At 44.6% G+C, this 15933-nt stretch overlaps 1 protein-coding gene across 9 annotated transcripts in view; it reads left to right on the top strand.

The window, feature by feature from the left end:
- Positions 1–2424: 2424 nt before the first annotated feature.
- Positions 2425–15933, top strand: part of prom1a (prominin 1a) — a 63841-nt gene continuing 50332 nt past the window's right edge. For all 9 annotated transcript variants that reach the window (XR_009921756.1, XR_009921757.1, XM_062394075.1 and 6 more), the window contains exon 1: positions 2425–3049. Coding sequence is in view for 7 of the 9 variants with exons in the window: in XM_062394075.1 (XP_062250059.1) it covers positions 2812–3049 (238 nt within the window). In the remaining 2 variants the exon portion in view is untranslated. The remainder of the gene's footprint in view (positions 3050–15933) is intronic.

Here is a 15933-nt window from a genome sequence, read left to right as displayed (position 1 = left end):
AAAACATGCTAAAGACGTGAACAACTTTTGCAGAATTTAAAAACTGCTAAATGTTTCATCCAGGTGCACAATTAAATGTTTGTTCTCAGCAGTTTATAATTCACAGTCTCCTCTTTGGATGTCTGGTCAGAAAGTCAGTTTTTTTTTTCCACTGCACAAAACAACTGACATTTCCTGTAGCTACAAAATGCAGATGTGAAACACTCAGTCCACGTTGAACCGCTTCACTCTGCGAAATCTAATTCAGTCTGATACAATCAGTGCTGCAGTAAATACTAAACCTGTGAGAAGAGGTGCTTATTCAAGCTCATGGTCATTTTGAAGGATGAATGTTGTGCTGCTGTTTAACAGTCTCACATTTGACAAAGTGTTGTGTAGCATCACTCACTGATGATGGCGTGGGAGGACAAAACAACAAAGCACTTGTTAAACCGAACAGTAAAACCAGGATTAAATGAAGATTTACTGCAGTGTTGTTGTAGTTAATATGTAGAATAAACTAAAACATAGCATCTGCATCAATTAAACAAGTGAAACACAAACTGTGAAGCATGTATTGTTTACATATCTCTGAAATATCTGAGAATGCACATGTGATCAACATGAAATGTGCATGTGCAAGTAATCATAATCTGTATCACATGCTGTCATTCGGCCAAAAGCTCTGGACAAAGCTTGTGAGTGCACCTTGAGTTTGTGTATTGTTAAACTACATGAATGTGTATGTGAAATACATGATTACAGCTCCTCGCCGCCTGTAAGCCGACGTGTTCAGCCCCCGGATGTCTCCACCTGTCCTGAGGCAGAGCTGCAGCTCCTGTGTCTGTGGAGGAGCTCAGGTCAGGTAGAGTAAATCTGCTGCAGACATTCTTAGAGAGTTAATCTCCTTAAAGTGCAGAGGACGGAGACAAGCTTCAGATGTGCCACAGTGACCGGGAAGTCGTCTCCAGGCAGGACCACAGTCGTAGTGGAACTTGGAGAGACTCTAACAAGTCACAGGGTTGAGATGATGTGATGCTACTTCTGATACATGTGTAGAAACAAAATGAGTTCAAGTACAAAAGATGAATTAAAGGCTTTAAACTCAAACTTAAAATCTGTTTAAATGCCTTAACTTTAATCAGGTTTCCTTTTAAGCTGAACTTAATCCCTTAAAAATCGTTTTCTTTTGGCTCAACCAACAAAGTCAGTCCTCAGCAGTGACATTACTTCTTCCTCCGGTGCATGAAAAGCTTCTCCTCAGCTGAAGGTCCAATCTGCCCCTGTGCATGAGTGTGATCAGTGAGGGTCGGTGCTCAGAGCCACTGACCAAAGTTTCCCCAAACAAGAGGGCCCCTTGTATCCAAGAGTCCGGGGCCCCATCTGCACCGGCGGAGAGGACAAGGATGTGATTGTGCCGAGAGACAAGCAAAAAGTCCACCTGATGCTGCTCCACCAATCAGGATGCACCTTTGGGCTGGACTCAGGTATCCTGTGTCTGCCCTCTGGGAGGGGGGAGAGGTCAAAGGTCGGGGAGACAGAGAGCACCTGTTTGAAAGGAGACTTGGAAAGTTTGTTCGAAGGGAAATGGTTCTTAAAAGTTTCATTCACCTCAGGATACTGTAGATAAAACTACCAAACAGCTTTGATTCTGATTAATAAACTTTAATAACTTGGTATCAGTTAAACTTATCAAAGAATCATTGCTGGGGTCTAATATAATTCATTTATTATCTATCTTTACTGAAGTACTTTTCACATTTACTATACTACAGGTATCAGCATTACCTGTAGTGTTGGTGTTTTTGCTCACATCATCTGCTGCATTCTTCATTAATATGAGTCTCTGTGTTATGGTTGTAAAATATTCAGTATAAACATTTAGTGGTTTAATAAGTTGCATTAGGCAGTAGGCTTCACTCAGCAAGTATACGTTTACTTTTAATACTTTATGTATATTTAAACGTTAGTATCTGTTACTAAATTAGGTTAAAGTGGAACTTTTACATCAGTACATTTTGTGTATTTTACTTCATCCATCGCTATCATTATTATTACACATATAATCCAATGGAAGTACTGAGTTTTAATTTGGATGTTTAAGTATCTTTCCCATCACACTTTCCTCTTGAGTAAATTCCAAATCATGGACTTATAGTTGTAGATATTTTTTTAAAGCAGTTGGGACTCCGCACCATTTACATACTTAATAAATAACCAGGTTCCTTTAAATTGAAGCCTAATGAAGTACAACAGATGAGTAAATCTACGTATACTTCAATTCCACCGCTGCCTTTTCCCCTCATAGAGATTCGTCTCAGTCTGAACATGTTTCAGCTGATAAATGTTTGTGTTCATCCATTTAAAACAGAAAAATAGAAGCAGTTCACATCCACTGGTCCCAGTCCTCCTCTCCCAGCAGGAGGAGCGCTTCCCTCTGGACCGGTCCTCCCTGTGCAGACGCCGGAGCAGCGGCGGCGCGCACCCCCGCCCTCTCCCGTGACGCACGGATGCCGGAGCGGCAGCGACAGGCGCGCTCATCTCGTTGGGACTGGAGACCGGAGACTGGGGGGGGGGAGAAGATCGCCCGGTTTGCGTTTATCGTTGGAGCCTCAGATCTGCGGGGGAACGATGCGCAGACGGAGCCTCTCCGCGGGCAGCGCCACTTGAGAAGCTGCGGTCCTTCATCCGCCGGGACACTTTTCTACTCTCGCCCCTTTCCTCCTCTTCTTGACAGGGAACCAGAACAGAAGGTTCCAGCGTTCACTCGGCTTCGTTTGACCCCAGTTTGAAGACAGAGCACTCGGGTTGGTTACTTGTCGCTTGGACACAATGTGGAGGAGCGGGGTCCTCCTCCTCCTGCTGCCGGGGCTGCTGCTCCTGGCGGCCGCTGAACTCCAGCAGGAGACGGAGCCGCGGAGACTGCCACCCCCGGGAAAGTTGGATTTCGGTTATGTGCCCGCGGGACTATACGAGACTCTGGCCCATTACGAGCCGGGGCCGATCGGGATCCTGTTCGAAATGGTGCACACGTTCCTGTACGCGGTGCAGCCCAACGCCTTCCCACAAGGTAAGACTCCTCATCCAGGTACACGGAGTCCCTGAGGGGTGTGGGAGACATGGGATGCAACTGGGAATAAACACCTGTGATTGTGTTGGAACAAACACTATGTGCAGAGCGGGTCCTGTTGTGTTAATCTGTGAGAATAACGCATCATCCACATCCACTGTGTTCCTCTTAAATCCGGACGGTTCCCTGTCAGATTATATAAAAACCCAGATGACTCTACACGCTTTCACACACACACGAGTCTAATTTGCTTTTCATGAATGATTCGAGGAGCAGTGTCCTCTCACGGACGTGTGGTCCAATCCGTGCGTCACGCAGCAGCTCCTCGCAGCGCGCGGTTTGATTTGCGCGCATCCGAGCTGACATGAGTGTGGTGCCTTTACCCGGGGCGCACAATGTGTCAGGTTAATTACACTTAATGAACCTCTTGCTGACTGCACCGTGTTCTCGTGACACACACACAAGCCACAGTTCGTGTTGTTGTTGTTGTTGTTGTTGTGTGTTTTTGGCTCGAATGAGGGAGCGAAACGTTCGTTGGAGACGCACCGAGCGCGTCAGGACGCACGGTTCCACATTTAACACAATTAGACCTGACGGCTTAAACCAAACACACAAGAGGTGTCTGCGTTTAATCGGGTCGCGGACGCTCAAAACATTCGTGTCTCCCCCCCTTCCATGCGTCACAGTCCCAGTGTCCATATACTCCCCTCGGGGACATTTTGCAGATTAACAGCTCCCTGAGTCACCTTGTTAATTGCGTAATCCCATAAACCCCTGTGCCATATGTTGTTGGCCTTTTAGTTTCCAGTTTGCTACCAGCACTTAGGGGCTCACGGTCTAATCCTATGGTACAGACCCCTGCTCGGCTGTTTGTTCATTCATGGGTGCATCTTCCAAATGATGCAACAGCCAGAATGGAAATCATGCGGAAACGGTCGTACACAGTAATTCAGCATCTTGTAAACAGTTGTGCATATTTAGTCATTGGAAAAGGCCCAGAGGGATTCGTTGTTATTGTGTTTAGGGTTCAGGATAATGGCACAAACGAGGTGCATGTGAGGATATTTAGCATCCAGTGATCTGTCAGGTCTGGTTTGGAGGTTTGCAGCAAACCACTGGGATTTGCCCAGCATGTTATTCCTGTACCAGAGCGTTACAGGAATTCCCTTGTACACCGTGCCGATTGTGAGTTACATTCAAATCTATGAGACACGGGAGGAAAAACATCAGTGAATGGTTTCCACTCCAGTGGTTCTGTGACTGGAGGTGGTGCGGATGTCAGAGTGGAGCTCTGTTGAGACTGGGTGGATGTTCAGCCTGTGGTAAGCCACGGAGTTAACCTCCGTCCAGCAGACATCTCAAGAATGAATCACAGAGTCCTCAAGCAAAGAAACAGCAAAACAAATCTACTACTAATATCTTGTGGTCGCGCTTTAAAGAGACAGTTCATCCAAGAACACAACACAACTGGCAGATGGACTTTCGAGGTATAGTGAGAAGATCAGTTTGTCTTTCCTGTGTAAAAACCTCTATGTTTCATTATTTGTTATTTTTACGATTGATTAGTTTGTGCATCATTACTACTGTAAAATCTTTGAAATCAGCCTCTTAAGATACGATTGAGAAATCTGCGTTTATCTTGTTTTCAAAACAGATATTGAAATTGCAATAATATCAAATAAAACAGCCGCAAATCCTCACATCTGAGAAACTAGAACCAGAAAACCAGCTACAACCTCAATATATGAGCGGTTCATCTATTATATACATTTTATTTATTATTCAAACCTAAAAAACACATAAAAAGTTTCTAACATCTTATTTTGTTGCTCTTTATTGAACGTTTGCTCCCTTGGAGTGATTCAGTCAGCCGCACTGGGTGGAAGATGAGGTATAACATGGACAGTTAATCACCCGGGATGGCTGACATATAGAGACATGTCCCACCTACGACCAGTTTACTGTCTCAGATTAAGAAAACCTGGATGTGTTTGGACTGTGAGAGGAAGCTTGACTAACCAATGGAAAAACCCCAGAGAGAACACGTTAACTACACACATCTTTTCCCATGATTGTTGTAAATATCACCAGTAATATTAATTGTGTTGATGTGCTTAGTTACACTCAACATCTACTGCACATCTGTCGACTCGGGGATCCCTCACTCGGGACGCTCTCTTAGGCTCCTGCATGTTTCCCCCCCTCCTTGTTAAAGGGATTATTTTTGGTTTCTCTTCACTCCTGTTGGGGGGGGGGGGGGGTTAAGGGCAGAGGATGTCGCACCACGTTACGCCCCATGAAGCCAAATTGAGAAGTGTGAATGTGGCCTTTGCAAATAAAATATAATTGATTTGAAACGAACCTGGCAGGGTGGTGCCTCCACCTCCCGCTGGATCGTGAAAGTTACTAAAAAGCCTCTTAGTGAACATGAAGTTGCCAAAAACAGATGTCGCTGGCATTGAAGAGGATCTGTAAACATCACCTGCAGGAATGGCTCATGATAGATTTCAGCCCCTATCTGCTGGTTAAGTGTCTCGAACCCTGAACGACTCTGCTGGGTGCCGTTATGTCGCTGTAAGATTCGCACAAACGCCCCCCCCCCCCATCACGTCTCCCTCTGTGCAGTTACTGTTGTTAAAATGTCCATTGATCTCTCACGTGTGTCCGATGCCGTCGACCGACAACCTCCCTCCTCTGTATCAAAGTGTGTGAGCCCCCCGTAGGAGGCGTTAGTAGCGATGAGAGTAACGAATGTCTTTCACCATCAGCCACACAGAGCAAATGAACACTGACATATTCTCGCCAACATTTTCTAACCTCTTTTCACTGCAGAGTGGAGGCCCGCAGGGGGCAGTTGACGCCCCCCCCTCCATCTCCCTCCCTCCCCCACACCCACACAGACTCTCTCTTTCAGCAACACACAACTGTCACATGCCGACACACACACACACACACGCCCCCCTGTCCAAGATCATAACCCTTTTTATACGGAATATGAAACACTGCTGTTTTAATGGAGCTGTTAGTGGAACGGCCTTGTGTCACTCAGACTCCGGTGACAGTTACGTAAACGTTCATGTTCTCCTCGTGCCGATAGGACGGGTCGTTAATGGCGAGCGCGGCGCTGCTGTGCGACATTAGGCACCTGATGTGCCAGAGGAGGCTGCTGGGAAACAGCTGCGAGTTGAAAAGTTTAATGACATTGAAAGAAGGGAAAGGAACAAGTTTTTTTCAGTTTCCTCACAACCTGCATCGCCCGACCGAGGCTGAGACTTAATTTGTATTTCAGGCCTTAATTTGACAGGATATTAATTTATTCATCCAGCACTTGGCAGAGAGGACAGTTTAAAACGAGGAGGGAGGTGGCTGCTCTGGTTGTTTTGGCTGAACAAGTTTTTTTATATAATCCTCATCATACGTGCGGACTGAATTTTCTCAACACATACTGAATCAAATGTTGTGTATACAATTATGCTCTTGTGCCAGAAGATCAAAGTGTTCCTTTATTTTGTGAAATATTGATTCATTGTATATAAAAATGGACGTAGACTCCGGGTCTGGAAAGTGAAGCCAACGAGGAAGTGCCCAAAACCTGTGTTCTCTCAGATGATCAGCAGAGGGCGACAGCATTGGTTGTATATTCTGCTGAATTGAATTTATCATGATGTTTATGGTGAATAGTCAAATTGACCATAAAGCACTGTATGCATTGAGGCGTGGATACCGTGTGATTGGCAGCTAGTACTGTCCAATGGGTTAGGTGTCCTTGAGCTCTAACTCAACCCCCCGCTCCTCAAAATATGGTTACTTCTGGTTTTAAAAAACCAAGATGGCCGCCAAACAAAATGCCAACACGGTGGGTTGACACTTGGATCGGGGTTGACATTGAATTTCCGATTTGCATTCATGGTTTCCAGATGATACATCTTAAATCTATAACGAAGCCGGGAGTGTGGAATCTGGAGGTTTTTCTCTGATGCTTGTTTCCAGCTAGACTCACAGAGGCCGAGTTAAATAGTGTTGGTTTGTTTTGCTCAAGGACACTTCGGTGGAGAACGTGCCCGTGGGAGGAGGCACGTCAGGAGCATGTGACCTTCAGCTTCATGGAAAAACCTCCTCTACTCCGTTCAAGCTCAGTAACACAAACAGTAAATTCACGGGCCTCCCGGATTCCTTTTTTTTTATTTTTCCTGTCGTGTAATTACTCTCTGTGTTTGTCGGCCATCACTTGGCGAATAGAGGAGCATGAAGCTTCCTCTGCAGATTCAGCTGTATCGCCCCCCCCCCCCCCCCCCCCCCCCTCCAGGTGAGAGCGGCTGGGGAGACGATGCCAGCCGCTGTCGTGCATCAGATCCCCCCGCTGGAATCTGTTTCCTCATTAGTGTCTGTGCTCCCTCATCTCAAGAAACCTCGCCGAGGTGCAGCTCAGGCTCCGGAGGACTGGTGGGAATCTGGCTTTAATTCAAGGACAATAACAGTTGCCAGGGAAACCCATCAGCCGGCGTGATGTTGGTTCTTCTCGCTGGTTTATGAATCTTGTGTTTCACTGCACCACTGTGATCTGAGGCGAAATATCACTGCACAATCTGCGAGATGGAAACATGCAGGTCAGGTGAAATGATCCCACCTGATGTTGGTTATTTAACACCCATCAAAAGATGTTTTTTCCTTTTCTGAGGCCGCGTCACAAAGGACACGGAGACATGAAAGAAACCCGAGGAGAACGTATCAAAAGATTTCTAACCGAGGACGAGGCAGAGATCCAAGCGCTTTGTGAAGTGCATCAGAGATTTAATGGAATTATAAAGCAGGAGACATTTTGTATTTTTGTCACTTTCATCCTCTGAAGAGGAAACGGTGACAGCACAGATCCTCTTAAGGTTCAATTCTGATGAAGCTCAGCTACACTCAGGAATAATGGTCCAACTTTTCTTTGTTCTCGTGCTTTGGAATTTAGTTTTGATGTTTGAGGTTGATAACTAGACAAAATATAACATTTTAAATGTTGGGAAGTTTGAAGGAATAGGAGGTTAGAATGGATTTACAGGAGTAAGGGAAGCAGGACTGTGTGATGGGGAAGTGAAGCAGCTCCAATGACCTTCTGTGACCCAAAGGTCAGACGGGGGTTGTTCTGTGTGGCTTCCAGGTGTAAATATGTAACTGCCTCCACTGAGGAGATTGTGTTTGTTTTCAGAATTACGTGAAAACCAGTGGAGCAATTAGCATGAAGCTCGTTGGGATGGTTCAGGAAAGAATAAACTCAATTTGGTGGAAGTTTTGTTGTCTCTTTCTCTAACATTGAAAGATTTAGTGTTTTTCTGCATATTCGTTGATTTGTCAGAATAATTCATGGTTCTTGAAACCAATATCTATGATAATCCAGATCTAGTGAATTTACATGTGGTTTCATAAGGAGACTGTTGATCAATAGAAAACTGAGGCTGACAACAACAAACCCGGAGTTAAAAACTTGCCTTCATAGCATTTATATTAATATAATATAAATAATCAATCGCTTTCAAGCTGCAGCTTCATAATCTCTAACCGGAAGGTTGCAGCTCGAGCCCCTCGACTACGAGCACCTGCTCTGCTGAAGTGCCCTTGAGCAACAACCTGAGCGTCAGTCTGTCTCCGCTGACCCATTGTTTAACAGGAAGTCAGGGACAAATATTTTAGCTCTGAGTCTGGGAAGAAAAACAGGGGAATTAAGTCGTGAGTCATTATTTTGTTATTATTCAGCATTTTTCCAGCCAGTTGCAAACATTCTCCTAATGAGGGATTTCTTCAGCAGTGGGCTCGTCTGCAGAGATCATCATTAGAGGCTCGGCCTTAAAATCTGCAATCATCATGTCTCAGATCTGAATCATGTCTCAAATAACTATGAAACGATGGTTCCATGTCCTATTTAGCTATATACGTCAACGCCCATGTTCTAATTACATCACAGCACAGACATGTTAGTGCAGACGTGTTTAATCGGACTCTGACTCCTGGATCCAGCTCATTTTATTTTGAAATCCTAGACTTTGTGTAAAGATGGACAACTCATCCTCAGTTGTACAAAGTATTTGACGTCATTTGAATACACACATTCATTTGACGTGTACGTTGTTTGACCCATGACTCGTATAAATATAAAGACCAGCAGTGAATATCAGCTCAGTCTCAATCCCAAAACACTGGTGATCCACAGCTCGTATTAAATCCCAGTACCTCCCTGTGCATGTGCATGTGTGGCTGTGTGGGAGATCCCCTGCTGGTGCGGTGGGAGCTCAGACGCTCGGGGTGTGTGAGGGTTCAAGGGTCACACTGACTTCAGCTGCACATACACATGCTCGGTGGCAGCTCAGTGGCAGCTCAGTGGCACATTCAGACAGACAAAGGCCACCCGGCGCAAAAACACACTGGACAGAGATGACACTGAAACTGTGTCAGCTTTTTATTTAGACAATTCGGAAAAGTTATGGGACTGCGGCTGACTCTGGATAAGCAGCAGTAGAATAGATGGATGACTGAATAGACGGATGATGGAGGTAACAGTGAGCTCATGAGCCTCTGATTCCACGAGTTACTTAATATCTGCTCTCATTCAGCTTTTCATTCTTCAGTCTTTCGGAAAAAGCAAAACATGCTCCGGGGGATTATCGTCCGTGACCAGGCAGCTACTGCAGCAACTCAGCACTTTTACAAGAACTAAAACTATGATGATTTTTAGGTTTAAAAAATAATTCACTTGTTGAAACACAAGCTACAGCTCCTCTATCAGATTCAGTAAAGACCAGAAGAAAATCCACACTTTAAGACTTTATAATGAACACTTCTTCATTATGAAGTCGTCCATGTCCCGCTGTCGTTTTAGACAAGTCCGATGTCCAGGTTATGTTCCAGGACAGACTTTTTTGTAATTTGTGTAATGACTCTGGTTGTTCCTACTTATTTCCTACGAAAAACCAGAAGTTCTGCTTTCACTTCCGCTCTCCGTCTTTCCTGTTATGACAAACGGGAGTCGAACAGTTAAATTAGCTGCGACGCTGCTATGAGCTTCTTGCTTCAACTTGCTCTGATGACGTGATCACGGCCCGTTGATGCCGATGACATCGCTGAGACGGCTCTGTGGCGGTTGCTGAACCAGAATCCTCATTTTGCCTGAATGACCCTCAGACTCTCTGGATCTCTCTGATGCTTCTCGCCTGCTTTACCCACAGAGTCGCCTCGTTGACATGAAAGAGGAAGCAGCACTTTGTGTTAGTTGTGTGTTTAGTTTTGTTCTGTCTGATTTATAATTAGTGCTTCTCATTGTCATCCATCTGAACCACGCTGGTCCGAGCGCCACCTGCGATGCTTAATAAATGAAGTGGCATGTGTGCGTGGTAATATTAAAACACTGCCAATGCATATTTCATACTTGTGTTCCTGTCCTCAGGGCAGATTCAAATATGGCCAGAATTATGAGTAATATTCAGCCGCTTATAAATTATTAAATCCTGAGAAATGTTTTATCCATTTTGGTTTGTGCATCATGTTACAAATATTTGTTAAAAAGCAGTTTATAGAACACATAGCTAATGTAACCTTGTTTCTTATACACACAGAAAATCAGGATCATGTTGTTTGTCAGTGGGATTAGAAATCTGCCCTGAGGCCCCCGGCACAAACCAGTCAGAGTGAGAGACACATTCATCCCCTCAATATTTTAAACTTCACCCAAACTTCCATCTGTTATAAACACCCTCGAACAGGATGGTGAGAAGATTCATCGACTGGACTCCTACGATCATCTCATCTAATTATATAACCATGTAAACAAAGAGGGATGGTAACGCTTTTTACTAGGTCTAATGCTCTGTCCAAATAAATGACTCTGATTCACTGAACAGGAAGCAGTTGTGAAACCGCAATTCTGCATCTCTGCCGTATTCCCTGGCCCGGTGGTGCGGTGGCATCTGTACAGCAGAGAGTGATGTGCACGGCTCCTCTGCAGTGCGTCTGTTCCGCTGTCCGGTTCAGTCATGTCACGGCTCTGACAGTTGACGGCCCTGGGATCTTGGATGCTTCAGGACTCGGGCTCAGCCTCAGTGGCCCGCGGCGAAATGCCAGCTGATCGCCGGGGGGGGGGGGGGGGGGGGGGTTTCATCAGGTGTTAAAGAGGCAATCGAGTGAATACGCACACAGATGATATCATACAGCAGGTTTTTATCTTTCTGCACGTTCATACACTTTTATCATGAGGTCCCGCAGATGCACGCTCTCGACCAATCGTGAGCCAGTCTCAGCTGTCGTTAAATGACGTTCCATCTTTTTTCACTATAAGGGTCTTTCATGTTGTCAGTCTTTATGAACAGTTAAAGGTGACACACACTTATATATCTTCTATGTACCTTTATCCTAACATTGCGGGTTTCATCAAAATACGTATTTTGATAACATCAAAATAATTGGCTAACAATAGTTTGTCAGTTTGTTTACTTTGTGTCACAGAGGAACATTAATCCTCAGATTATCGTCTGAATTATTTAGACCTGATGTTCTCAATCTGCGACACTGCGTTGGATCTTGTTCTCACTCGTGAAAGACGAAACAAACATGCTTTTAATTTCTGCCCATTCGGGTCAATGACACAAACGTTGTTCCGCTCTCATCACTCACGACTCGTTTTACGTTTAAGCTGCCGCCGCCGCCACCCCGGCTTTGTGAGAGAAGATTAGGCTCCATAATAAGAACACAAAAAGTAATATTGTACTGCACTTTAATTCCTCGCCTGCAGCTCCTTTCCCGTGAATAGATAATCAAAATAGCCTCCAGCTACGTGTTGTTACTCTTGAAATGGATCCACAAATCTGGGATTAGTCTTTGTGGAGGCTCAGGCAGACAGACGAGGGGCTTGAAATGAAAACCGCTTCAACCTGAAGTAATTATTATGCCATTTAGAAAATGTGACAAACGGTTACAACATGAAAACCAGCTGAAGGTTAATGGGACGACAGCGTGAAGCTAGGAGAGCGAGTGCAGGACCGGTCGTGTGAGAGGAGCGGGTTTCCAAGCTGAAAGAAATCGATACGATGAAGGAGCTTAACTTTACACAAGCTAATTAGAAAGTATAGACGTAAAACTCAAGCTGTTTGTTATTGTCTTCAGCTCGGCTCCGAACTATACAACTTTAACCTTTAACCAAGGCAAATGTATTTATTATTTAATTATACTTTTAAAATCCAGCGCTGGTTTATCTTTTTACAAACTAAGAAACCATAAATAATGACTTTTATTTGTCCATGTACATATTTGACCACAAATACCAATACATTGACCTGGATGAAATCTGGCACATGTTGGAGACTGTTATATTTCAGTGTGTGTAATTTAGTGCAGCTGCAAATGAGGATCTTATAGATTTAAACCCAGATAAGAGGTTTATTTAGGGATTTATCTTTATCAGATAACACTAGAGGAGGACACAAGAGAGAACAACATTATGAAACCAGGACGTTGCAGTTCCTGGTCAGGTGACCGTGTTCCCAAAACATAATTCTTACGCGTAAAGGGCACTCAAGCACTAAAGGCTACTGCATCAATCTGGAATCTCATTGACTCAATTACTTCAAGGTTTTCCAAAAACATTGTTCACTTCATCCTGATTTTGTCAACACGTCCACTGTTCTCTTCTCTGTACTCTGTACGTGAGAGAGAAAAAAGCCTTTTGCCTTCAAACGGAGAATCCCCGGGGCCAGTTGTCATCCAGACTCACAGCCCCCCCGCTGCTGCCGCTGCATCTGCACTTAAATAACCTTAACAAAAAAGCTCTTTGTGTATTAGTTCTGTCAGAACAGTAGTTACGAGGTGTTTGGTTACTTTGGCAAAGTCCCTGGAAGGACTTGTGCTTCAAAGAAAAGCTTTTATAATCAGAGCTGGGTCTTTCACTGATGCACCTTTTGTTTTGAGTTCTTCTAAGAAGATTCAAACTGTTGAATTCATGACTCGCTGCCTGACTCCCTTTGAAAAGAGGAAAGCCATTCACTCAGCCATCGAGTCTCTTTGTCGAAGCGTGTTTGTACAGTATAAAGGGGAAGAAGTAGATCAATCGACCGAACTGACAGCTCCTCGATTCCGGGGGGGGAAGAGATGCATCTCATTTGGAACGCTGTGCACTTCACCAGGGGCTGGCACTTTAGCAGAGCAATTGAGGGGCGATAAGAGCTGTGGCATTAAGATAAGTTTGAGACATTTCAAGGTAATATTATAATGCCACCATCAGCTTAAGCTCCCGGCTATCTGACAGAGAGCAGTCGAGAAATACGGCAGAGCGGACGCGGAGAAGAAAATCAAAAGATCACGGGAGCAAAAAAGGCTGAGAAGATATCGGCTTATTTAAAGAAAGGGGAGAACGGGGAGAAGCAATAAATGGAGGGAGTGTTTTTTGGATAAAGAGCTGTCACTTCCCCGGGTCTCATTCGGGGACGTCATATTTGGGTCAGGCCTGGGTAGCCAAGCAGGAAGAGGCCGAGGCGAGCGGCTCAGCCCCGCTGAATGGATGGCAACTCATGCATCCTCTGTCTCTTTGTTCCGCTTCACTGGCGACAGCAGTGGTGCCCGCTGCAAGTCGACTCTGGGGGCATGGTGGGTTTGTAACTGCAGATGTGTGGCATGGAGGGGTCGACCTGCCAACACCGGAGAAGGGAGGACTCTGAACGGCCGTCCCTCGTCACGTGGCGTTTGGCCTCGCTGCCGCTCACATCACTTGACAAGGTCCGTGTAGCTGTCGCTCAGCAGCGCGCTGACAGCTCCCTTGAATGGGATGTGTCACGGGTCGGGAATGTGGCCGTGTCACAACTCGGAGAGGAGTTTCAGGATGTGTAATGAAGCCTGCAATGACTGGCAGTGGGTCAACTGTGTACAACAAAGGGAGGTAGCGTTGACCCTGTGTGGTTTAGGTGGTGGGTGGGTGTTTGCGGATGTTTTTCTTTTCCCCCTGGTGAAATAATACAAGAATAGAAATATCTCAGGATTGAAAAATAATTATTATATTCATGTAGTAGACAGACAAAGAGGTCAGGTTGGAAGGAAGGAGAGATTCTTGCACGCTCCACCCAGACTCCACCCCTCATCTGAATGTTCCTGACATTGTCCTGTTGTTGTGAATGTGAACACACCTGACCTCAACAGCCCCTGCAAGTTCTTCATTTGGCAAACTCCAAAAATCAATCAATCAATCAAATGTATTCCTTTAGCCCATATTCACAAATCACAATCTTTCTCATAGGGCTTAAAAAGGTAGGCCTCTGTCCTACAGGAGTACAACTACCAAAATACCCAATAACAGCTGTGTGTACATCAACAACACAACAGTATTTACAACATTTATTAGTAGAAACTAACAAAATGAAAAGTGTGTCAATGTTTAAAGTATATAAACATAAGAACATTTTAGTTTATGTCAGTAATGGTGGAGTATCTGAGGAGACATATTGTATATCAAGTAGTCTTGTTGACATAGTCCACGATCAGGATCCACCATCACACTCTGTGGCTTCCTTTCCTTTCTGTCATTGTCACCTGTGCAGCTCGGCCTCAGCCTTAGTTAGCCGACAGTAATCTGGGATGTTGTTGGCCTGGGTCAGACTGCAGAGACAATCCGCTTGGTTGTCTAGTGGTCAGCTTGCCAAAGAGACTCCACAGCAGACCGACTGTCCTTTTGTCCCTGGACTGTCAATTACCTACTTAGCCTGTAAGGTCAGAATAAAGAGGCCTGTGGACAGAAGATCCCAAAACCTGCTATTATGAAACCAGCTCTCTTCAAACTTCTGGCCGATTGTTGGTCTTTCTGAAGTTAAGATGTCTTAATATTTTCCACTTGGTACAACGTCAAATGGGGTTTGCTGACGTGTAATTGTCATTCCTTCTCGTGGCTCTCACCATGTTGTGATAAAATACATGGTTTAGAACATTGGAAATGACTACGTTGGTCAACCTCATCTGAAGATAGTCTGGATATGTGGCCGGACCAGAAGCAACACTCTCTCCATCATATCCTCCTACGCTGCATCGCTCTGCATCCCTGATCCCCGAGAGAGTCTCTCTGTTGTCTCGTCGAAATAAATCATACAAATGAGGATAAGATGAACGTTTTCAAGCATCCACCTCGAAGGTGTTTGTGATTTTTCCACCCATAAAAAGAGACGGAAGCTTTTTCACCTCCAGGCAGCTCTGGAAACGAGGGTGTGAGTGTCAGATTGGCCGCTTGGGAAAGTCACAGGAATTGCTGGTGCAAGATGCCAACGTGTTCATTTAAATGTAGTTTATAACTCAGCTACAGCATTTTAGACACTTTGCATATAGAGGCGGTTGTCAGCATGTGATTGGAATAACTTCCATGGGACACTTTTTTTTATATTTAACACAAAACTTCTCCTTGAAATACATCGGCACAGTTTTGTCTGAAGCCTCAAACAAATATAATGCTCCTCAGTCCCCTTTAATTCAATCAAGTCTCATAGCAAAGCCAACAGAGCAACACCCTGTGTGGTCTTTATGGATCTGCACCAAATCCCTCATGTTCCTTTGGACGAGGCTGTAAAACTATTTTATTAAAACTGTTGATTCCCTTCTGATTTCACATGATCTCAACAACACGCTGGTGGCAGCTACAGGTTTGTAGCTGTATAGTGGCTGAAACCTTATTTGCCTTTGCACCAGGAGCTACCTCATAGAAATCAATTCCCCAACCGAGCCTGATTCTATCTCCCAAGATTTGTTTTTCAAAGGGAAATCTGGGAAAATACAAATTAAAAAAGTTCTCCTTAAAGAAAGTCATTTAAAAAGTCCTGCTCATGTCAAATTGTCAGTGTAGATCAATTTAATACAAGATCAAAGCATCACTTTCTGTTTTTAAC

Source organism: Platichthys flesus, chromosome 8 (genome assembly GCF_949316205.1).
Source record: "Platichthys flesus chromosome 8, fPlaFle2.1, whole genome shotgun sequence".
Lineage (NCBI taxonomy): Eukaryota > Metazoa > Chordata > Actinopteri > Pleuronectiformes > Pleuronectidae > Platichthys > Platichthys flesus.
The sequence above is the reverse complement of the archived record's forward strand: the minus strand, read 5'-3'. Positions and strand labels throughout refer to the sequence as shown.